The sequence below is a fragment of the Doryrhamphus excisus genome, linkage group LG5, assembly GCF_037039965.1.
Source record: "Doryrhamphus excisus strain RoL-2023G ecotype Guam linkage group LG5, RoL_Dexc_Guam_v1.1, whole genome shotgun sequence".
In the NCBI taxonomy this organism is placed as follows: domain Eukaryota; kingdom Metazoa; phylum Chordata; class Actinopteri; order Syngnathiformes; family Syngnathidae; genus Doryrhamphus; species Doryrhamphus excisus.
The window spans coordinates 13,530,657-13,555,028 of NC_136361.1; the positions used below are offsets into that span (position 1 = coordinate 13,530,657).

Consider the following 24,372-nt stretch of genomic DNA (forward strand, 5'->3'; position numbering starts at 1 on the left):
CTGCTTCACATTCCAAATGGTCTGTCAGTGAATGTAGCTTGATGTGGTGGACGTCTGCAGGAACCAGAGCCGCCAGTGCTGGCGGTAAACACAACCACATGGTCTGTTTCATGAGGCCTCCCAGCAACACAGTGAAGACCTTTTCATTCTTTGGAATTCCAGCATCTGCATCCTTATTTGCTCTGCATGGAACACATATGGCAGCATCTCACGTACAGCGCTGGCTCGGTTCTGAGAGTCCTCAAGCTTTGAATGTGCTAAGACAAACTATCTACTCATCTAAGTGTCTGCAAAGTAACATCATGGAATGGAGCCAAACATCTGCAGATAATGACTTTTTTACAAAAACAAAGAGAGAAAGAGGAAACTGTGATTAAATGTCTGGTGTTTTTTTTTGTCTTTTGCGCCACTCCAGATGTTGGCATCTGGCCGTGGCCGTGGCCTGACGTTATTGACTGACACTCATCTTTATCACAGCAGGAGAAACACCGGTAACATGGAGGTGGTGCGGAGTCTTCTTCTGGGCCTCATGGTTGCGCTCTATTTCCATGGCAACACGGCACAGAGGACAGGTGGGTGACATAAATCAGCGATGACCTCACTTCCTGCATTCCAGGATGTACCAAATATGACACAGCTGGCTCATGTTCACACCTTTACTAACAACACCGTGTGTGTGTGTGTGTGTGAGCTGTGCACGTTCACGCACTAATGCTTCACGTTCAAAGGCAACATGCACCAAAGTGTCATTCCCGACATCCCATAGTGATGTCCAGAAGTAGACAAGGTTATCATGCTGAAAAAAACCCCGTCCATTTTCTTTGTTTTTTTAAGTGTATGCTCGCTGCTTCTACTGCCCCAAGGGGACACATGAGACTATTTCCTTCGGTCCGTGCGTTTGAATTCGGCGTTCTTATGCACGTTTCCAGGATGAAATGCTTTAAGCAGAGGCGTGTAAAGTGCAAATCGCTAGCCAAAGGCCACGCAGCTTCTGCCTTCATCACGCTTTGTGCCGGGCGGTCACGCTCTTCCTCTAGCAAAGTACCGGCACGTCGTCCGAGAATGACTCAGTGTCCCGACCTCTGCTGTCAGTGTGCACTCAAGAGGCCGTGGCTGACCTTGTCTTCATGGTGGATGGATCGTGGAGCATCGGAGCCGAGAACTTCGAGCAGATACGCCGTTTTTTGTCCACGCTGGTCAACGGTTTCGACGTGGGCCCGGACCGTGTCCGTATGGCTCTGGTCCAGTACAGCACCACACCACGAAGCGAGTTCCTGCTCAACACCTACCAGAACAAGGCCGACATCCTGCAGTACATCAGTACGCTGCCTTACATGGGGGGCGGCACGCACACGGGTCAAGGCTTGGACTTCATGCTGAGTCAGCATTTTGTGGAAGAGGCCGGGAGCAGGGCGGCACAGAATGTGCCACAGATCGCTGTGGTCATCACCGACGGGAAGTCACAAGATGATGTGGAGTCTCACGCCGTTGAACTGAAGAAGAAAGGCATAATCTTGTACGCCATCGGTATTAAAGACGCCGATGAAGACCAGCTGAGGGAGATCGCCAATGAGCCGCACAGTCAGCATGTCTACAGCGTGTCCGATTTTGCAGCACTTCAGGGAATTTCTCAGAGTATCGTCCAGACGCTTTGCACAACCGTGGAGGAGGCCAAACGACAACTTCTGCAGTTGTCGCAAGGTAACGCTGACAGTGACTTCGTGTTTTGTCGGGCAAACAGCAGCAGCGAGTCACAGTGACAGAATCGTTGACCTGGATGTCGTAAAGTCGACGTTGTACGATTTAGCCGGTCTGATTGGCATTTTCTTCAACCTGACACTGACTTTCTTCTCTATCCTCTCCAGAATGTGCCCAAGCCACTGTGGCCGATATCGTCTTCCTGGTGGACGGTTCATCAAGCATCGGACCTGATAACTTCCAGGAGGTTCGAGGTTTTCTCCGAAGCGTGGTCTCTGGTCTTGACATTGGTCCAGACAAAGTCCGGGTGGGATTGGCGCAATACAGCGATGAAACCTTTCAGGAGTTCTTGTTGAAAGATCACATGGACAAGAAATCCCTGCTGGCCGAATTGGACAAGTTCCCCTATCGGATGGGAGGCACTGAGACCGGAAAGGCCATCGACTTCCTGCGGACGCAGTACTTCACAGAAAGCTCTGGGAGCCGTGCCAGCCTGCGAGTTCCTCAGATCGCTGTTGTGATCACAGATGGAGACTCCACCGATGACGTGGTTTTGCCCGCTCAGCAACTGAGACAACATGGAGTCATTGTCTTTGGTATCGGAGTGGGACAAGCCAACCGTGTAGAGCTGGAGTCCATTGCCAACCGACCTTCTGACAACTTCCGCTTTTTCATTGATAGCTTCCAGGCCCTTCAGAGGCTCACCGACGGTCTGCTGCAAACCATGTGCATCTCCATGGATAATCAGAGGCAAGGTAAGGAACTGCTCAGACTTTCTGTACTCTAGAGGTCTAGTACATGGAGCGGCTGGCCCCACGGCTGGCCGGACTCCTCGGCTAACGGGGCAGGTTGAAGAAATCTCAAGAACATGGTCACGGCTATGGAAAACTCATTCATTCATTCATTCATTTTCTACCGCTTTTTCCTCACAAGGGTCGCGGGGGTGCTGGAGCCTATCCCAGCTGTATTGGGGCGAGAGGCGGGGTAGACCCTAGACTGGTCGCCAGCCAATCACAGGGCACATATAGACAAACAACCATTCACACTCACATTCATACCTATGGACAATTTGGCGTCGCCAATTAACCTAGCATGTTTTTGGAATGTGGGAGGAAACCGGAGTACCCGGAGAAAACCCACGCATGCACGGGGAGAACATGCAAACTCCACACAGAGATGGCCGAGGGTGGAATTGAACCCTGGTCTCCTAGCTGTGAGGTGCCGTGCCGCCACGGCTATGGAAAACTAATATAAAAAAATATTGATAGCCCCATTTGTTTCTTGAAAGGTCACCTATATTGTCCTTATATCATCTTTTTCACACAATTTATACTATCTTGAGCTGAAAAGAGGTAATTTAATTTTTGCGCTTGTTCGGCCGGCTGACGGCTGGCCGCTCAAATCTCACCACGGCTGTGGAGGGGCGGCCAAGGAAAAGCACAGCCGTTTAGACCTCTAACTGTCCTCCTTCCTCTATTACAGCAATAACTTCCTACTGTAAGAGAAGGAATTTTAGTACGACTAAATCTCGACATGACTTTGGTTATGAATTTTAAGGTGACATTTTGTTTTTTTTTAATTCGTGATGAGCTCAAATCAACAATTCTTTGTCTGCAATGCTTACACAACACACCGCAATAACGCAGATGAGAAACAAGCTTGCAGGGATGTGTGCGGCGAGCCAAAACACACAACATTTACAGATGGAATTCTGTGGGAGGGTTGATCTTTCTGTTTCTTCATGTTTATTATGGGAAGATATGATGCCTGTTTTAGGCAGCAATAAGATGTCAGATTTAAGGCCCCTTTTTTGTCAAAGGGGAATGCTTGCTTTCAGCTTCTGGGAACTTCATAACAGCAGTAAATTCAGGATGGGAGGGCAGGTTGGAATGTTGCCACGTTTAGCTGTTAGAAATAAAAAATGTACCTTGTCCAACAACACATACGAGGTGGAGAAGACTCTCGGCATCGAAGCTGCCGGGTCCACCATCATCAACGAGGTCCAATACACCATGATCAATCACGGCATGAGCATCCACGCCGCCACGTCATGCTTCTAGCCGACCTCATGTCATACAAGGGCGAGATACTCGGAATTACTAGATTTGGCTTGGCCAAAATGAAGGAGAGCGTCCTCATGCTGGCGTCCTTTGAGAAAACGGCCGACCACCTCTTTGACGCCGCCTACTTTGGGCAGAAGGACTCAGTCTGCGGCGTATCAGAGTGCATCATCATGGGCATCCCGATGAACATCGGCACAGGGCTCTTTAAAGCCCTCCATAAGGCCGACAGGGATCTGTGCCCACCGAAAAGGCTGCTCCTCTTTGACCACGCCGACTTCAACGTTCTTTCTTATCACGTAAAGAGTGAGGGGGAATGGAAGTTTAAGTATTTCAGTGCTTCAATAGAGCTGTTGTTAATCATGTATATGAAGAAACATCTTTTTTTTGTACTTGTGTGCATTAATAAGCATGCAATAATTTCTCTCAGCAGTTATGCTATTCATAGCACAGCAAATTACTTCTTCAATTTGCGAAGAGATGACAATTGTTTTTATCATTTAAACATTTTCTTTTCATTCATTAAAATCATGTGAATAAAAAAAAAAAAAAGAAAATGTAGCCTGGACAAGGTTGCATTTTAGCTTAGCTAGCATGGGTTAGCAATACTCAGGCCTTCAGGGCAGGTTCTTGTTGTTGCAAATTGATCGACTTAATTCAGTTTTGAGATGAGTGCCAAAGATAATCACCACAGTTGTTTTGTTGCCTTTCAGCCTTGTCAGAAAAGTTTGCTGACATCTTCTTCCTCGTGGACAGCGGCTTGAGTCAAGCTGAATTCCAGCAGGCCAGAAGCGTCCTGGTGCGACTGACCAACCAACTTAGCTTCGGAACCTCAACGCATCGCCTCGGCTTGGCTCAGTATGGTCAAGATACCAAAGTGGAATTTCTCCTCAATGCTCACCAAACAAAAGACGAAACCAGCGGCGGCGTCAGGCGTTTCCGCCAACGCAGATTACAACCCAACGAGCCACGCAACCTGGGTAGCGCCTTGGAGTATGCCAGCTCGCACTTCTTCACCAGCGAGGCGGGAAGCCGGGCCGACCAAGGCTTTCGTCAATTTTTGGTTGTTTTGAGCGGGAAAGACTCGGACGACTCCATTTATAAGCAGTCTCGATTGATCAAGTCAGAGGGCGTGACCGTTGTGGGGATGAGTCTTGGAGCGTCCATGCAGCAAATGCGCGTTGTGGCCACGAGTCCTTACGCATACCAGTCCATCTCGAACGCCGTTCCGGCTCTGAAGACGATTTTTGAAAGCGAGGACCAGCAGATCACTCCTACTGGAGGTAAAAGGAAGCTTATTATTGTTGTTTTGCTGCTGATATCTTATGTGTAGATCATCTCATGGTGACCTGATGATCACCTTCCATAATACCCTCAAAATAATTCCATCCCCAAATTCATTCATCCATTCATTTTCTACCGCTTATCCTCACAAGGGTCGCAGGGGGTGCTGGAGCCTATCCCAAGACAGTTCCGAATGTTCCGAATGGAATGTGCTCCAAATGTTTTGGAAGCCATGCTACCATAGAGAGGATACAATACAGAAATCATCAGTCATTCATTCATCATTTATAATGCTGGATCTACTCCAGTGAGGTTGAATTTGTATAAAAATATCCAATTTCTCCTCCAAATTCAAGCGCCACCATGTGGTGTATTTGCCAGGAAAATGTCCTAGCATGTTTTTGGAATGTGGGAGGAAACCGGAGTACCCGGAGAAAACCCACGCATGCACGGGGAGAACATGCAAACTCCACACAGAGATGGCCGAGGGTGGAATTGAACCCTAGTCTCCATCCCCAAATTGAATAGTATATAATATCCAGTTGACTTCTAGTCAGTTACGGGTCACAATGCAGGGAGACTGAGACTTTGCAATGATTGAAAATGGTGTGATTTGTCATCAGGCAGACAGAGAAGATCACAAATAGCTGGTGTAGCTTCCATCCTGTCAAGAAATCTGAACATCCTCTTTTTCCACAGAATGCAAAGGAGCCAAACTGGCAGACATTGTGTTTATCATCGATGAATCAGGGAGCATCGGAACCCCAAACTTCCAGCTGGTGCGCACCTTCCTGCACTCGATTGTAAGCGGCCTGGATGTGGGTCCATCTAAAGTGCGAGTGGGCATCGTGATGTACAGCGATAAAGCATTTGCACCGGTCTACCTCGACACCTTCAGGGACAAGAATGAGACGCTTAGTTTCATCAAAATCCTGCCCTACCAAGGCGGCGGCACAAACACCGGTGCCGCGCTCAATTTCACGCGGGAGCACGTGTTCATCAAAGAAAAAGGAAGCAGGAAAAACAAGGGCGTCCAGCAGGTGGCAGTGGTCATCACTGACGGTAAATCTCAAGATGATGTGAGCACCGCTGCTGCTGACCTGCGGCGGGCTGGTGTCACCATCTACACAGTTGGAGTCAAAAACGCCAACCATGCCCAGCTGGTGAAGATGGCGTCGCATCCTCCCAAGAAGCACATGTTCACTGTGGACAGCTTTGCCAAACTCAAGTCGCTGGAGCAGAAGCTGCAGAAAATTGTTTGCCACAACATCATCCGCCAAGCCGTCAGCGTCAATATGAGAAGAAGTAGCATTAAAGAAGGTTAGCAACTCTGCTCCTGGATTCTTTGGATGATTACAACATATTTTTATTTATATTTTCTTTTTTTTCCTAGGATGCTTGCAAACAGACGAAGCGGATATCTTCTTCTTGATCGACCACTCTGGAAGCATTCAACCCACAGACTTTTATGACATGAAGAAGTTCATCATTGAGTTCCTCAGTACTTTCCGTATCGGGCCACAGCATGTCCGCCTGGGGGTCGCTAAGTATGCCGATGCACCAAACCTGGAATTTGATCTGACGGCCTACACAGACATCAAAAGCCTGGAGAAGGCTGTGGAGGCCATCGTGCAGGTCGGAGGCGGGACTGAAACAGGAAGGGCGCTAGAATTCATGGTCCCGCAGTTTGATCGGGCGATGATCACACGTGGCCAGAAAGTGCCGGAATACCTGGTGGTCATCACTGATGGGAAGTCCTCGGATGACGTCAAGGTGCCTGCGGAGAAGCTACGTGCGCAGGGCATCACTGTGTACGCCATTGGAGTGAAAAACGCCGTGATGGATGAGCTTCATGAGATTTCCGGCAACCCAAAGAGGACATTCTTCGTCAACAATTTCGATGCTCTGAATCCCATCAAAGACGATATCATCACTGACATCTGCTCCACAGATGGTAAGACCTGAAAAAGTCCAAATGTTCTTATAGGACGTTCTGTGACTTGAATGACTGGAATAAGTTGGAATATTATGCTGGAATAGTCCTAAAGAAAGAAAGAAACTGCTTTAATTTCTCCCAACATCATAGAAAAGGTTCTCTTCCAGTAGAGCAGGGGTCTAAAACTCAATTTTACCTGGGGGCCACTGGAGCTAGGGTCTGGGCCGCATCAGGTTTTCCAAAAAAAACCCCCAAAACCGCATTTATTAAAAACAGAAAAATATACAAACTTTTTCAGTGCTTTGGTTCCGATTTTCTACAATAAAAGCTCTGATAAAATATTCCACTGTTCTCAAATATCTTAATTTTTATTTTTCTGCACAAAATAAGATGAAAAATAAATAAACAAATCAAAAATAAAGAAAATCAATCAATCAGTAATAAATAAATATAATAATAATAAAACGGCAAATAATAAAAACTTAAGAAACCACATATAGTTGGTGGGTAGACAAATTATTTTTTTTCAGATTAAAACGAACAAAGCATTAGAGCCCTGTAGACATGACAAAACACGACTATAGTCACATTTATACTTTTTTTATTTACAACATATTGCGCAACTGCAGGGTCTTGAGACACATGCTAACTCACAAACTAGAGAGCTAGCGACCTAAACGGTAGCCTTCAAGTTATTTCCTTTGAACTTAAATAGCCAAAAACTTACCACTTCCACACGGATAGGGAGGATAGCTATTAACAGTTATTTAACCTTTAACATGAACATTAATCAAACGTAATATTTTTTTCTGGGTACATGATACCATACAGCATCCATATCAAACTTGAGCGGGCCGCACTAACATTAAACTTTCATATCAAGGCGGGGGCTTCAAACTAGTGTCCTGCGTGCCACATTTGGGCCGCGTGTTTGAGACCCCTGCAGTGGAGCATTAAACACAGTGTTTAGGTGTTTCTTCACACTTTAGGTCAGGAATATTCAATGTCAAGTACAAACACATTTCATCTGAGTCCATGACTGGAATGTGTTTAGCTCCAAATTCGGAGCCTTGACCTTTGTGTGCTGCTCTAGTAGCTTTTTGGCTGACTGAAGTCCACAGGAATGTAATAACTAACATGTTGCGTGTCTACAGTTTGTAAAGACATACCTGGAGACCTCCTGTTCTTGATTGACAGTTCTGGGAGCATCTATCCGCAAGACTACGAAAAAATGAAAGACTTCATGAAATCTGTTATTGGCAAGTCTAACATCGGACAAGATGAGGTTCACGTCGGTGTCATGCAGTTCAGCACCGTCCAGCAGCTGGAGTTCCCCCTCAACCGCCACTACACCAAGGATGAAATGCTGAAAGCCATCGATGGCATGCAGCAGATCGGAGGAGGCACGCATACGGGTGCGGCTATCGCGGCGTTATCGCAGTACTTTGATGCTCCCAGAGGAGGGCGTCCTGGCGTGAGGCAGAGGATGGTGGTGGTGACAGATGGCGAGGCCCAAGATGATGTCAAAATCCCTGCCATAGCCTTGAGGAGTAAAGATGTGGTGGTCTACGCCATTGGGGTAGTGGACGCCAACACTACACAGCTGCTGGAGATCTGTGGATCACCAGAACGGGTCTATGCCGAGAGGGACTTTGATGCTCTGAAGGACTTGGAGAGCCAGGTGGCTTTGGAGATCTGCGATCCAGAGAGAGGTCCTTTTCCTTTGTTAGCAGACTGAAAATTATTGAATTAATCCTCTGTTGTCTTTATTTATTATTCTTGTCTCTTCCACCAGATTGTAAGAAGACAGAGAAGGCTGACATTATCTTCTTGGTGGATGGCTCAACGAGCATCACGTTGGACAAGTTCAGAAGCATGCAGAAGTTCATGTCGTCAATGGTGAACCAAACCACGGTTGGCAAAGAGCTAACTCGCTTTGGAGTCATTCTCTACTCCTCAGACCCCAAGTCCATTTTTACTCTCAACCAGTATGAATCCAAACGAGATGTTCTTCAAGCAATTTCAGCTCTGAAGTCTCCATATGGAGACACCTACACAGGCAAGGCATTGGACTATGCCTTGGCATTCTTTAACGACGAGCACGGCGGTCGGGCAGTACTCGGTATTCCACAGATTCTCATGGTGATCACAGACGGCGATGCCACAGATAGTAACAATCTGGTCGGACCGTCCACGGCACTGCGAGAAAAAGGAGTAAGCGTCTTCAGTATCGGAGTGGAAGGCGCCATCAGGAACCAGCTGGAGATCATGGCTGGTCACGACTTAAACCGAGTTTTTTATGTGGATAATTTCGCTGCACTTGAAACTTTGTACAAGAACATCACGGAAGTTCTCTGTAACTCCACAAAACCAGGTAGGAGATGCAAAAACTGGAGAAAGCTAGCTAGTATTGAGAGTTTTGACGTTTTTGACTCTGCTCTTTGCTTCTGCAGCCTGCGAGAAACAAAAAGCCGATCTCATCTTCCTGGTCGATCAGTCTGGCAGCATCGGGTCCCAGGATTACGACACCATGAAGAAGTTCACGACAGAACTCGTATCCAGCTTCAGCATCAGTGAGGATTTGGTGCGCGTTGGTCTCGCCCAGTTTAGTGACATTTTCCAGCACGAGTTCTACCTGAACCAGTACTACACCTACGAGTCAATCACCAAGCGCATCATGGCTATGACCCAACGTGGTGGGGGCACCTTGATCGGACGGGCACTGGATGCCATCAGGGGTCACTTTGAGGCCTCTCAGGGCTGCCGAAGATCGACTGGCGTCTCCCAAAATTTGGTGTTAATCACTGATGGCGAATCCCAGGATGACGTGCAGGAGGCCGCGGATCGTCTTAGGGCTCTAGGTGTTGAGGTGTTCGCCATTGGCATCGGAAACGTCCACGATCTGGAGCTCTTGCAGATCACCAGCAGCGCCGACAAGCTCTTCACAGTGGAGAACTTCAACAGTTTGGAGAACATTAAACAAAAAGTGGTCAGCACAATCTGTAAATCCAAACCACCCAAAGATCTTACAGGTACGTTGAGACGTCTTCTTTGTTCTTTTCGACCTCTGAAGTTAAGTTGTGTCTCCTCCGCTTTAGGCTGCAGTATTGATATCGCTATTGGCTTTGACATCTCGCAAAGAAGCGGCCTTCCGGGTGAGATGTTGGTCAGCGGCCATGCCAAGCTTCGGACCTTCCTGCCAGAGATTGTGCATTACATTTCCACCGTCCCCGGTCTGTGCTGCACCGGCACCGCCCCCATCAACACCAAGATCGCTTTCAGAGTGGTGGGACAAGACGGAAGTCTCCTGCACGACTTCAAATTCAAGCCGTATGACTCAAGCGATGATGTTGTGACAAAAGTCATGAACTTAAATTTGAACGTTCCCACACGGCTCAACACTGCCATGCTAAAATCCTTCCAGGAGAAATTTAAGGCCGATTCCAGAGGTGGCGTGAAGGTGAGTCACGTGAATGTTAGTTAAGCTTCATAGTCTCATCGCCTGATGTTGTCCTTACCATGGGGATCCTTCAGGTTCTGGTGATCTTCTCAGACGGACTCGATGAAGACGTGTTGAAACTGGAGGACGAGGCAGAGCAGCTGCGACAGTCTGGTAAAAATTTGTAGTAAAAGTATGGTTGTGTGGTTAGCAATGTCTGCCTCACGACCAGGAGGTTCTGGGTTTGAGTCTCAGCTCAGAATGAACGACTTCCTTCCTGCAGGCATCAACGCACTGCTGATGGTGGCCCTGGAGGGAGCACGGGACGTCGCCGAGCTGCAGATGTTGGAATTCGGCCGAGGGTTTGGCTACAAGCTTCCTCTCAGCATCGCAATGCCGAGTGTTGGCAGCACGATCCTCAAACAGATTGTACGTTTTTTCTTGTTCGCTAAATGCTATGACTAGCTAGCAACTTATTAGCAAGTTGGTTAGTTAGCCTGACCAGGAAGAACTTCTCTTGTTCCCCACAGGACACGGTCTCAAATCGAGAGTGCTGCAACGTCATGTGCAAGTGTTCAGGACACGAAGGCATTCGCGGCTCTCGGGGTTCGCCGGGGTCAAAGGTGAATGCGATATATTGAACATGAGACCAAGTGGAGAATGACGAGGTGTTTATTGTCTTCTAGGGACCGTCGGGACACAAAGGTTACCCTGGCTTCCCAGGAGAGGAGGGTGTCCCTGTAAGTTCTCTCATCTTCCTGCATGAAAGCATCTGTTCCAAATGTGCAACACCTGAGGCTTACCTGCGTGTTGGTGTGTTGCAGGGCGATCGAGGACGTCCTGGACCCAGCGGACCTCAGGGCGTTCAGGGCTGTTCTGGACTCAGAGGCCCAAAGGTACTATTCTGTGTCGCATTGCACAATGACATATGGACGGTGTCATTGAACGTGTTCTCCTTTGCGTCCTCAGGGCTACCGTGGCCTGCGAGGAAACCGGGTGAGTAAAGATGGCGTCCTTTAAGATAAAGTTGAGCTCATGACCGTTGAGAAGACTCAGCTGTGCCTGTCCACTGGTGCAGGGCGACAACGGAGAAGATGGACTGAACGGCGTCAACGGAGAGCAGGTAGCGCCTCAATAAGGCAATGTCTGGGTTTAGATGACTTTAAAGGTGTTGTTTGTGTGTGCAGGGTGTGATGGGACAAGATGGCGGTCGAGGAGAGCGAGGACATCCAGGAAATTCGGTAAACAAATGAAAAGACAGGACAGACTGAACTGACTTGATGAACAGGGACTTACTTTGTTAAATTAGTTTTATTGGTTAGCATGTGGGCGGCACGGCGGTCTAGTGGTTAGCGCGCAGACCTCACAGCTAGGAGACCAGGGTTCAATTCCACCCTCGGCCATCTCTGTGTGGAGTTTGCATGTTCTCCCCGTGCAGTGGGGATTTTGCATGGGGTGCATGGGTTTTCTCCGGGTACTCCGGTTTCCTCCCACATTCCAAAAACATGCGAGGTTAATTGGCGACTTGGTATGAATGTTAGTGTGAATGGTTGTTTGTCTATATGTGCTCTGTGATTCGCTGGCGACCAGCTGGGATAGGCTCCAGCACCCCCGCGACCCTCGTAGGGAAAAAGCGGTAGAAAATGAATGAATGAATGGTTAGCATGTTCCCTGGAATTCCCCTGTGGCATGTTGGCTGTTGAATTCCCGCTACTTGGTTGACCTCTTCACTTTGGGTCCTCAGGGCATTCCAGGTATCCGAGGGGCGGCGGGACAGAAAGGACAGCGAGGGCTCAGAGGAGATCCGGTGAGTTTGACTGTTCCATTTTCTAGTTTCCACACGCTCACATGACCGACCCGGGCGTGACATGACTTGTTTTTGTGTCCGACAGGGAGAACCAGGCAGGGACAACACTGTGCCGGGATCTAAAGGCGAAGTCGGCAATCCTGGTTTGCCGGTGAGAACAGGCCCCACCGCGCTGAGATGACATTATCACATTGACACACCTTGACATGTGACTTTCTACATCTACAGGGACAACCGGGACAGGATGGACGTCCCGGTGAGGTTGGCATCATCGGGAACCCGGTGAGACCATTGATCGTTTCTGAATACTGTTTTGGTTTGGAACATGCCAGCATCACCTCACTTTGAGTATTTTTGTACTGGCAGGGTCCGGACGGCAGACGAGGGGCCATCGGGAACAAGGTACACAGATGAAGCACAGCACACTCTGCTTTGTGTCGCCTTTGATTGACAAGTCTGTGTTCCCTAATAGGGTGGTGCAGGGGCTCCTGGAGTTCTAGGAGTCACAGGAAGTCCTGGTGCCTCAGGTCCACAGGTGGGTGACAAGAACAGAAGTCAGCTAGGGCTTCCTAACATGTTAACTTGATGCTTCCTTGATGTGGTTGCAGGGTCCCAGAGGGGTGAGAGGTCAGCCTGGACCAAGAGGGATCCCTGGACTTCCTGGACCACAGGTCAGCACGTTGTCTGATATGTAGACATAGAACAGCGTTGATCTAACAAAGGTTTCTTGTGGTCCCCTGCAGGGAGCAGCGGGCTCACCTGGAGCAGCGGGCTCCACTGGACGGCGCGGTGCACTCGGTCAGAAGGTGAGAGGTCACTTACGTTCAATCAAGGCCAACGTCCAATGAGACGTAGGGACAGTTATCAGCACAATCATGGTGTTTTGTCTTTCAAGGGCCAACCGGGAGATCCGGGACCGCAGGGTGTACCAGGAACGCTGGGAATGCGAGGGATGCCGGTGAGTGTGTGGAACCTCCAAACCACCAGGGGGTAGCATAGCTTAGCTTCAGCATCTTAGCTTCTAATTTGATGTTTGACGTAAAACAGATAACTAAGGTTAGTCAGTGACTGGAATGTCAGTCATGTGATCTAAATTGTTTATGATGAATCCTTCAGGGTCAAGACGGAAGGGACGGATTTGGACCCGCAGGACCCAAAGGGATCAAGGTGAAGACCACAAGAGTCCAAAACTTTGACTGCGAGTGGACTCTGATTATTTGTTTGTGTGTGTCCATGTCCAGGGAGATCCAGGATTCCCAGGTTATCCTGGTTTAGCGGTGAGTCTTCCTTCTCTCCTCAGGGGGCTCCTATCATGTCTGACATGGTATTTCGTGGTGTTTAGACACGGCCTTATGCTCGTTACCGACTCATCTCGTACTCGTTAGCAACTCTCGTCTTGTCCTCATCAGGGCGAGAGCGGCCTCCAGGGAACCAAAGGCTACCCGGGCAATAAAGGCAATCGAGGTCGAGGGGTGAGTGCAAACAGACATTTTGTTTTGTCAAATGTCAAATTGTTGATGTGTTATGTTACGCAACCCCTGCAGGGCAACTCGGGCCGTACTGGAGACGCAGGCGTGCCTGGAGAGCCAGGCTATGCGGGGCACCGGGTGAGTGACCTTCGGTTGAGTCGTCATGCCACAACATGACTTCCTGTTTTTGCGTTTTGCTTCTCTATACGACGTCTTCTGTGTTCCACACAGGGCCTGCGAGGTCCACCCGGAGGTAAAGGCATGACGGTGAGTGTGTGTCAGCTTGTGTAACATGACAGCAGTGTGTTGTGGTGGTTGTGTATGATAAGTATGTTGTTGTTGTTTTGTGGTAGGAGTGTCAGTTGATCACCTTCATCCGAAACAACTGTGGTGAGTACCTGAGGACACGCCCACTCTGTCCGCTTGTCAGCCAATCAGCTCTAAGTTGTTTTTCTCTTTTTCAGCATGCTCCATGGGTACGTAGGTCACATCCTGTGTGTGCGTGTGTGTGTGTGTACACGAGGTGAGTAGACGAGCCGCTGGCGTGTTGACTTTGGATCAATTCCTTCGTGGAACGTTCTTTTTGTGTTTTTGGAGGAACTCGAGTCAAGACTAACAGGATCCTCATTTTTAGGCCACCTAAATGAATGTTTCTGTGTGTGTGTGTATATAACGTGTGTGTGTATTTGTGTGTATATATATATTAATTCAATCATTAATTTTCTACTGTTTATCCTCACGAGGGTCGTGGGCATGCTGGAGCCTATCCCAGCTGACGTCAGACGCTGGACTGGTGGCCAGCCAATCACAGGGCACATATAGACAAACAACCATTCACACTCACATTCAAACCTATGGACAATTTGGAGTCGCCAATTAACCTAGCATGTTTTTGGAATGTGGGAGGAAACCGGAGTACCCGGAGAAAACCCACGCATGCACGGGGAGAACATGCAAACTCCACACAGGAATGCCGAACTCGGATCTCCTAGTTGTGTGGCCTGCGCGCTAACCACCGTGCAGCCCTGAATGATGCTCAATCATGATGAATTAATTTGAAAATAAATTTCATGAAATCATTTCACAGCCCTAATATACATAAATTCATACTTCCTGATTTTTTTTTGCCTGTTTGTCAACTTAAATGTTTCACAAAACATTTAACACAAAATGCAATTTTTAAATGAAACGTTTTATTATTAAGGGAGAAAAACCAATCCAAACACACATGGCCCTGTGTGAAAAAGCCTCCCCCCACTCATTCAAGCATAGTGTTAGAGAATGATAGCGTTCAATTTCTGCAGGCACACCCAGGCCTGATTACGATCACACCTGTTCTCAATCAAGAAATCACTTAAATAAGACCTGCCCGACAAAGTGAAGTTGACCAAAAGATCCTCAAAAGCTAGACGTCATGTTGAGACCTAAAGAAATTCAAGAACAAATGAGAAGGAGAGTAATTCAGATCTATCGGTGTGGAAAAAAAGGTTACAAAGCCATTTCCAAAGCTTTGGGACCATGAGAGCCATTATCCACAAATGGCCAAAACATGGAACAGTGGTGAACCATCCCAGGAGTGGCCCGCCAACCAAAATTAACTAAAGAGCACAGCAACAGCTCACCCAAGAGGTAATAAAATAAATATTTCATTTAAAAACTGCATTTTGTGTTCATCAACTCATAAAAAACTCATTTAAAAAGTTGACAAACATGCCTAAAAAAGAGAAATCAGGAAGGGGGAAAACACTTTTTCACACCACTGTACATACATACAGTATACTGTGTATATATAATACAGTTTATATACATATATGTACATACATACAGTATATTGTGTGTATCTTCTATGTGCATGCCCATTATGGCCATGAATCTTGAGACATGTCCATTGGAGGAACATCAAACATTCTTCTATACAATTCTGCAGACCACAGCACTTGCCCAGCCTTCCCCACCGAGCTGGTCTTTGGACTTGACATGTCCGAGGACGTGACCCCAGCGGCCTTTGAGAGGCAGCGTATGGCGCTGCTCTCATTGCTGGAGGATATCGCCATCGCCGAGAGCAACTGTCCAAAAGGTGCCCGTGTGGCTGTGGTGGCTTACAACAGCTACACCAAGTACCTGATCCGTTTCCACGACTACCGGCGCAAGACGCAGCTACTCGACGCCGTGAGGAACATCGCCCTGGAGCGCACGTCCAACCGGCGCCAGCTGGGTGGCGCCATGCGCTTTGTAGCTCACAACGTCCTGAAACGCGTGCGCTCGGGGGCGATGATGAGGAAGGTGGCAGTCTTCTTCTCCAATGGGCCGTCGCAGGATGACAGCAACATCGTGACGGCCGTGATGGAGTACCATGCACTCAACATCGTGCCCGCCGTCATCGCTCTGAGGAACGCTCCCGCCATCAGTCGTGCCATGGAGGTAAGTGTGGAGGTCAAAGGTGACTCTCAGCAAGCCGTTAGTGTATGTTTTAATGAGTATTTCCTGTCAGCTGGACGACACGGGGAAATCCATTTTCTCCGTGCTGGGCAGGGACACGGCCGCTGACCTCAAGAAGGTGAAGAACTGCGCCATTTGTTACGGTAAGATGCACAGTTGGCACATCAGCGAGCTCCTCGACGACAATACAGGAAATGGCGCTGTTTGTTTGGTCAGACCCTTGCAGGCGGGCCCAGGAGTGTGCCTTCATTCAGGAGACGTCTCAGCCACAGGAAGTGAACGCCGACGTGGTCGTGGTCGTTGACAGTTCCCGTGAGATGCAGGCCGACGAGTACGCCGGCGCCCAGCAGTTGTTGGGTTCCGTGGTGGAACAACTGGCTGTGAGCCCTCAACCCCGCCAGGCCGGGAACCGCGCCCGTGTGGCTGTGGTTCAACAGAGCGGCACCCGGAACACCAAGGTGGAATTTGGACTCCAGGCCTACCAGAACCAGCAGCTGATGAAGACGCACCTGCTGAGCAACATGCATCAGCAGGGCGGCGCTTCGGCGCTCGGGCATGCTCTAGACCTAAGTCTCAGGGAGGTGTTGCTGAAGGCCGGACCCGCCCGCAGGAGGAAAGTTTTGCTGGCGGTGGTCGGCACCCAGACGGCGTTGGAGGACCGTGAAACTCTGCGCTTCGTCACCCACAAGGCCAAGTGTGAGGGTGTGGCGCTGTTTGTTGTCACGGTTGGTGAACGCTACAACCGCACGCAGGTGGAGGAGCTGGCCAGCACCCCTACACAGCAGCACCTGCTTCACTTGCACCGCCTCAAAGCCCATGAGCAGGACTATGCACGCCGCTTCTTCCGGGTCTTCATGTCCGCACTCGACAGTAAGTCATTTATCTTGCTTTTAGTACCTCCATTTCCCTAAACGACCTACATAAGCATGTGTCTGTTGCAGAGGGTGTGAACACATACCCGCCCCCGTCTGTCAAACAAACCTGTAAAGATGGAGGGCAGATCTTGATCAGCGGGTAAGACGCTGACATCATGTGAGCCGCAAGCCAGGTGAACATGATGATCATGTGACTTTGTGTCCAGGCAGGAGTTTGTAGAGGAGTTTGCCGACCAGCCAGAAGAGCGGGAACAGTTCGAGGAGCAGACAGGACATCTGGACGCCGTCCACATGCCAACCGCCGGAGCGTTCGGTAAGTTCCTTCCACCGTCAATCGAACTGGAAAGTGTCTCCAACAGACCCATTTGATCCTTTGTTTGTGTCAGATGGAAACGTTCCAGCCGGGACTCAGTCGACCATCTTCAAAGGTAAGAAACGTTAAAAAGGACAACACGACAAGCGATAAAATCTTACATCCTGTCTGTCCCGCACTCCCATGCAGACGCCTGTTTCCTGGGCCAGGATGTCGGCGGCTGTCAGAACTACACCATGATGTGGTTCTACAACGACCAACAGAACCAGTGCCAGCGCTTTTGGTACGGCGGCTGTGGCGGCAACGAAAACCGCTTCAACACGCAGGACGAGTGCGAAGACCTGTGCATGAGCGAGACATCCTGAATGCAGAGCGTGTGAACTTTTGTTTGAACTTGAAAACGTTTTCTTTGTTGTCGTCGTAAAAACTTCCAATCATTTGTGCCGCTCCACGTGGACATTTAACCTCAAATGTCATGGACTTCTCATTTCCATACATTCACGTACACGGAGGAGCGTTACGACATTTTCCTTCAACATAAGGACACACATGACACGTCTTTAATATTAGTATTATACTTCCTTAATCCCACACTCACTTTTAGACAACCATCCATTTTCTATACCGCTTAACGTCTGCAGGTCACTAGAAATATTTTAGGATAAATTTGCCAAAAAAACAGTCCAATTGTACGTGAAAAAAAATAAAATAAAATAATTCTGTGTCTTCCTAGCTTGTGTGTCCCAGGTCAGTGGCCCCGGGGGGCTCGGATCGAGCCAATATGTTAAGTGTCCCCCTTGTGGCAATTACAGGAAGTGAAGATGAACATGTTTTAGTGGCTGATTACCTTTATTGAGGTGTGCAGGTCACATGACTCCTACTTCATACAAGGACTATGTACAAGGTGTGTGTGTGTGTGTGTGTGTGTGTCACTTCCACACTTTGATGATGCCATCTCGTGATGATGTGACAATGAAGCCTTGTGTGGTCTGGAAAGTGGCGATGTCAGTGATGATGTCATGATGTCCCACGGGCAGCGACTCAGGGCCGCGACGTGGTGAGTCCTCCGTGGCGCCGCTCTTCTGTTTGCTGTGGATCTCCTGCGGTGGAAGCAAACAGTGAGGTAAGACATTTGCTCCCATAAGAAGGCGTTGCCAAACTGGGGAGCGTGTGTTTACCTGCACCACTTCGGTTCCTTCTATGATCTTCCTGCTGTAAAGGACGGACGGGCAGTGCAGGGAATCGTTGGCTCCGCCCGCCACGATGTAGGACCTCTCCGGGTATACCAAATCCCAGAACCTGATGAGCACAAGTCGGACAGTGATGAGCCCCCTGAAGCGAACTTGACATTAACGCAAGAGCTTGTCAGACCTGATCCGCATGTCGGAGCCGGCCGTCAATAGGAGCGGGTTCCCGTCAGCCGGACTGCAGTAGATGCCGTGCACGCTGTGAGGAGAAGGCTGCAGGACACGCCAATGAATGCACGGCTTGATGCTAACAAACAATGCTAACTCACCTGCAGCTCAGACAGTGGAGGTGCTGAACTGGCCCACAGTGTGAATTTGCGGTCTCCTGTCTCCATGTCCCACATAGACACTTCATTGTTGCCCTGGACGGCTGCATGGCGATACAAGAGCGCACATCGGGTGAACAGGAAGTGGGTCAAGCATGGTAATGATGGCGGTCTCACCTGCGATGACAGACGACTGGTACAGCGGGTGCATAAGTAGCCGTCTGATTCGTGCACGTGCGGGGTGGGTGTGGTTAGAGATGGGGAGCTGGAAACGCATGTCCCAGCATGCCATGGTGCCGCTGCTTGTCCCTGATGAGGAAACATGTGAGAGTAATTTACGTGCAACTTAAGTACGGCATCCAAAAGGGGGGGGGCGGCGTGCGCACCGAGACAAAGCCAGCACTGGTGCATGTCCACGCTGAAGGAGGTGATGAGTCCCAGACGGAGATCATGGCGAAGCGTCCAGGCGTTGGAATTGGAGCGAAGGTCCCAGCCAACCAGCGAGCCGTTGACAGTGGCGTACGCCAGCACGGTCTGAGCGCCGGAGTTGAAATGGTGGATGTCCACCGCACAGCCGTCCTCCTGGAGATCCAGAGACCTGGGCACAGCCAAAATATGAAGAATACCATTGATAACTAATAAGAATTGCCCCCCCCCCTGCTGTTTTGGTTACCTAGTCTGAAAGGGTTGAACTTTGGGGGATTTTGGTGGCTTGTTGGCTTCCACCGCTAGCAGCTGGATGGATCCGTTGTCCGACGCCACAGCCAAGTAATGCGACCCCTGACAGAAGGCCAACGTCTTGACGTGACCGCCAATACGCGAGTAGGTGAACACCGACCTTGTCGTGGTGGTCTTTCCCTCCATCTTTTGACTATCCCACACTTTGACCGTGCCGTCATTGGACGCCGTGGCGAAGATGGCGTGTTCGTCTGAGACTCGGATGCGGTTGACAGCAGCTTTGTGTTCGTGAAGATGGGCGACCAGCAGCCCCTTAGGGTGCCACCCTAAAACACATACATGTGGTGTCACCACAGCTGGATGGTGCCCTCCCCTGATATGATTGCGCTAGTTACCGGGTGGCGGAGGTCGACTCTCCCACTCGGCGCTCTCCATGATTTCTTTCGCCATGCGCTCTGCGCTGCACTGGTCCCGCTTTTGCTGCACCAGCTGCTGAAGCTCTGTCTTGCATGTGTTCATGCGGCGCTGGTAAGAGGGGCCACTCGTCACCGACTGGAGCACGTGGACCGCCGGGGACGCAGTACTCCTTCGGGTCTGACTCGCTGGCCCGTCAGTCACCTGCAGGAGCATGCATGCTTTGATTACTAAACATCATCAGTGATTGTCTGGCCAGGATGTTAGTAGTACAGAGGAAACTTGGACCGTGGGCGTTGGCGTAGCAGTGGCGGCCTCCTGAGATCCAAACATACTCTTCCACTCCTCATTCATAATGGAGTCCTGCTTGGTGTGCTTCCTCACTGTGGGAAATGACAACAATTAACCTTCTTTAACATCACCACTTTTATTAGCCTCAAGAAGAAAAAACAAGTGTGCAAATGTCACCTCGCTTGTCGTCGACCTCGCCTTTGGGCTTAGCCAGGTCTACTTGACGCCCGGTGATGCCGAGCATGGCCAGGTCAATAACTCCTGTCTGGGCGGCATCCCCCAGGTGAGTCTGCTCACCCATGTTGGCTTTGGCCTTGTTGGACTTGAGCATGAAGTCTCGCAGCGCCAGTAGCTTGTCCTCCTCCGCCTCTGTCATCCCCTGCATAGACCAAAACCAGGACATCACAGTGACGTCTTTGTTATCTAACCTAGCGCTAGTGTCGGGTGGCGTCACCCCCTGCTAGCACACTATCACCTGTGAGAGTAGCTTTTTGAGGAGCTGAGCAATAGCCGGGTCTTCAGGAGGCGGACATTCTGGGATGGATCCTGCACGCTTCTTCTGCCGCAGCAGCAGGTGGCGAAAGAGGCTGGAGATGTCTTTGGATCGCAGTGCATAGTCAAAGATGGAGCGGCTCAGCGGCTCCTTCAGGACGCTCAGCAGGACCAGTTCTTTATCGATCTGAGGATGCAAAGGCACGCAACTGACAGCCGCTGTCATCACGATGTCAGCACGCTGTCAGCACTCACCTGGATGATGGGCTGCGTGATGAACGGGTTGAGGTGCGGCATCAGCTTGCAGTAGACATCGGCCACGTTGAGGTGCTGAGCAACCACCGTGACGAAGCCCACCGCACCATAACGGATCCACAGGTTGGGGTGACACAGAAAAGGAGCTGCAGCAAGCATGCGAGGCGGCGGGGTCACAGGTCAGAAAGACAACGTGGTGCAGGGTCGGTGTGATGCGATGCACAAGCTTACCGATGTCAGCGACAAACTCGTAGATGTGAGGTTTCTGCAGCAGACCAAGCTGGCACATGCACATGAGCGCGTTTAGAGCTTTGTAGATGACAAACTCCTCTGTGTCGCTCAGACCCTGTTGGAGGAGTGGCTTCAAGATGGAGGAGCTCTGCCAGCCCACGTACGCCGCCACGCCTCCACACGGTTAGACAATGGAAAACAGGTCACTTGCGATTGCACGGAATATGAGAGGCTAACACCAGTGTGATGCATGACAGGGAGAGATGGTTCTCACCAACAATGCTATCAAAGAAGGCCCCCCGCAGATGCCAGTCGTTCTTGTCATTGAGAAAGGTGATCATGTGCGACAGCAGCACATCATTGGCCTTCTGGCGGCCAAAGAAGACACAGAGCCGCGTGATGCCGTTCTCCATCAGGGACTGCTTAACCACATTCTCAGAGTCGCTCAGCAGCGTCACCACCTTCTGCTGCACCATCTCATGAAGCGCCTGCAGCTCTGCACATGCAAACGCCGTCACACTCACGACCTCGTGCACGTGTTCAGACAACAATTCAACGCGCACGCACCTGAGTCGTAGTTCTCATTAGGGTGCAGCGTTTCCTCGACATCCTCGCCGCAGGCATCATGCTCTGTGTTCACGTTGTTTTCCTGCACCAACTCTAAGAAGCGGAGTGCGCTCTCTGCCAGGTGTGCCACATTCTCTGATATGATGGAAAAGAATATTCAAAACACGTGTGCCTCACATTCACATGAAAACAGCAGCCACTGACCTGCGTAGGCCAGACGGACGATGGTGGCGTCGTCCTGAGCGAGGTGGGCGATGCCAGGCAGGATGTACTCTGGGTAGATGTTAACGTCGTTGCGTGGCACCTCCTTGACCAGCGCCAACACTTTTGTGAGCGTGCGCACGGCCTGTGCACGCACACGCGGTACATGGTCATTGCAGAAGTGCAGCAGGTACGGCACAACGCGGTCCAGTAGGATATCGACACCCAACCGCGGCGCCAGGTGGAGGATGAGCTCGAGTGCGGCCAGCTTGGAGTCGCAGGAGCGAAGCGTCTGCAGGCAGGAAGTGATGACGGATGTCAGCACGATGAGGCCCTGCTGCTCCTTCGTGCTCGCAACACCCTCGTCAACCTCCTGAGGGGGACATGATGTGCCTGCATGAACACGCCCACACTCATTATTAACATTAACTGGTGAAGGTATAGGACATCAAATATTGAAAACACTCATAATAAAACATGCATGTGCACCTCGCAGGTTGTGAAGGATGTTGTCCAGGTCCTTGCGAATAATGAGCACCCGCTCATCAGCCGACTGGAAGGTCTCCTTGGCAAACTGCGCCATGTAAGGCTGCAGGAAGGTGTAGAAGATGTCGGGGAATGCTTTGCCTCTCTGCTGTTTCAGGTAGTCCTCCGCCGCCAGGCGTCGCTCCGGTTCCCTCTGAACCATCTGAGCCACCTGAGAGAGGGCAAAGTCATTCCAGTGATGCTCCATTGTGGTTTCTATGGAAAACGTGTTAACACACGCCTCACCAGCTGTCGGATGCTGTGATCCTCGATCTTCTCCAGGACCTGCTCTGTCTGGAAATGACCTTTACGGTAAGCCAGGAGCTGGGACAGGTCGAAGAGCGGGACGCCCTCTGTGAAGAGCTCGGCGATCACACAGCCTGAAGGCAAAGACAGCGAGGGAATGTCAGCTGCTAGCCAGATTATGGTTACTGAAGACTCTTACTAAAAAAAAAAACAAAAACATATTTTCCATGACCTATAGGTGCCTACCTGCAGAGAAGATGTCCATGGCCTGCTTGAGCTCTCCTCTGCTCCTCTGGTTGTTGTTTGTGAGGTCCACCAGAGGCGTGTTCTGGTCGCTCTCTGTGGCAAACATGCTACCATCCACAAAGCGCTCAGGAGCAATGTAGCACGTCCTGCGCCTGGATGTATCAAAGAAGTAGTTGAAGTCGGCAGGGTTGTCCTCTGGCAAGTAGGTGGGCTTGAAGCTGGCAAAGTCGGTGAGCAACACCCAGTTCCAGCTGGTCACCATGATATTCTCAGTCTTTATGTCACCGTGGCGCACGCCGACCTTGTGCGCCTGGTCCACGGCATTAAGAATCTGGAAGGCCAGCCAGCGCTTCTCCACGTTGTTGAGGAAAGGCCGGGTGCTGATGCGGTCATAAAGGTTATCCCGGACATACTGGCGAAACAAAATGGCGGCCTTCTCCGTCAGGGAGGTCTTCTGAAAGGGCAGGCAGTTCTGGCAGGAGTGCAGGTAGATCTTCAGCTCCTCCAGCTCCTGCTTGTAGCTGGTTAGCGGTAGAGAGGGGTCCTGGATGGCAAAAACCTTGACAACCACCAGGCCCTCGCGGTGTTTGGCTCGAGCCACCTTGAAGAAGCGTGTGCTGCCCAGACTCTTGTCATACTCATGGTCATGGATGTCCGAGAAGTAGCTGTCCACGGACAAGATCTGAGATGGGGCGATGCCTGCCAGCTGGTTCCCCATTGCACCCCTGCAAACATCAGAATGAAAGGTCACATCACTGCCGTTTAGCCTTCCGTGAGAACGTTTAAATCCATGTTGTTGGCCCACATGCATTTTAGAATTTTATTGCACTACCCTTTTTTTAATGACACACATGAATTTGATCGTTGATACACTTAGAGGGCTGAATGCTAACCATCGATGTTTTCATGACATGCCAATATGTGGTTTGTTACCGGGGTCAGTAGAATGTTATTTTGGATCATTTTGGCGTCTAAATGAAGATAAGGTGTCGGGAGGCTAAAACATCCGGACCTATTTACGTGCTATAAGGCGCGTCACATGACTTCAAACATGACAGCGCTAGTTTAGTATGCTAGCTAACAGTAATTAGCTCTCCGATTACGTTCACATTAACTTATTAAGTCGTTGTAAACAAAAATACGTTACCTGCTGCTGGCCCGGCTGTAGTTGCTACTGAGCGTTTACGATTCACGATCGGAATATATCTATATCAATAAACGCTTTATCGATAGATGCAATCCGACCAAGATCAAGCTAGACTTGTGACCTGTCAGCAGCTGTTGTTGTGTTTCCGGTTCAAATCGTGACGTCATTCGATAACCGCCCAGTCTGCTTAAGTAAAGCTCGTCTATTTAGGTAAGTAAACCACATATACACAGTTACCTTTACCGT

General features: G+C 49.9%; 2 protein-coding genes across 2 annotated transcripts; one reads left to right on the plus strand and one right to left on the minus strand.

Annotated features, from left to right (window-relative positions):
- Positions 1–481: 481 nt before the first annotated feature.
- On the plus strand, positions 482–18,046 carry col6a4a (collagen, type VI, alpha 4a). Its single transcript, XM_058053068.2, has 40 exons — positions 482–572; positions 1,093–1,701; positions 1,866–2,453; positions 4,472–5,041; positions 5,742–6,362; positions 6,436–6,996; positions 8,133–8,690; positions 8,774–9,352; positions 9,432–10,010; positions 10,077–10,438; positions 10,513–10,591; positions 10,701–10,846; positions 10,948–11,040; positions 11,104–11,157; positions 11,242–11,313; positions 11,387–11,413; positions 11,496–11,540; positions 11,605–11,658; positions 12,162–12,224; positions 12,310–12,375; positions 12,453–12,506; positions 12,591–12,626; positions 12,697–12,759; positions 12,833–12,895; positions 12,968–13,030; positions 13,120–13,182; positions 13,341–13,391; positions 13,466–13,501; positions 13,634–13,696; positions 13,769–13,831; positions 13,925–13,960; positions 14,047–14,083; positions 14,158–14,169; positions 15,621–16,114; positions 16,185–16,275; positions 16,349–17,002; positions 17,074–17,146; positions 17,214–17,320; positions 17,394–17,435; positions 17,510–18,046. The coding sequence occupies exons 1-40, from the start codon at positions 497–499 to the stop codon at positions 17,683–17,685; spliced, it is 8,079 nt and encodes a 2,692-aa protein (XP_057909051.2). The 5' UTR covers positions 482–496; the 3' UTR covers positions 17,686–18,046.
- Positions 15,599–24,274, minus strand: pik3r4 (phosphoinositide-3-kinase, regulatory subunit 4). The gene is made up of 20 exons (XM_058053069.2): positions 24,127–24,274; positions 22,980–23,704; positions 22,734–22,867; positions 22,452–22,659; positions 21,966–22,355; positions 21,762–21,896; positions 21,469–21,690; positions 21,195–21,368; positions 20,964–21,109; positions 20,692–20,895; positions 20,394–20,595; positions 20,214–20,308; positions 19,907–20,129; positions 19,507–19,837; positions 19,220–19,431; positions 19,011–19,142; positions 18,837–18,937; positions 18,692–18,780; positions 18,499–18,619; positions 15,599–18,420 (listed from the first exon to the last, which is right to left on the minus strand). The coding sequence occupies exons 2-20, from the start codon at positions 23,695–23,697 to the stop codon at positions 18,250–18,252; spliced, it is 4,008 nt and encodes a 1,335-aa protein (XP_057909052.2). The 5' UTR covers positions 23,698–23,704; positions 24,127–24,274; the 3' UTR covers positions 15,599–18,249.
- Between the last annotated feature and the right edge of the window lie 98 nt (positions 24,275–24,372).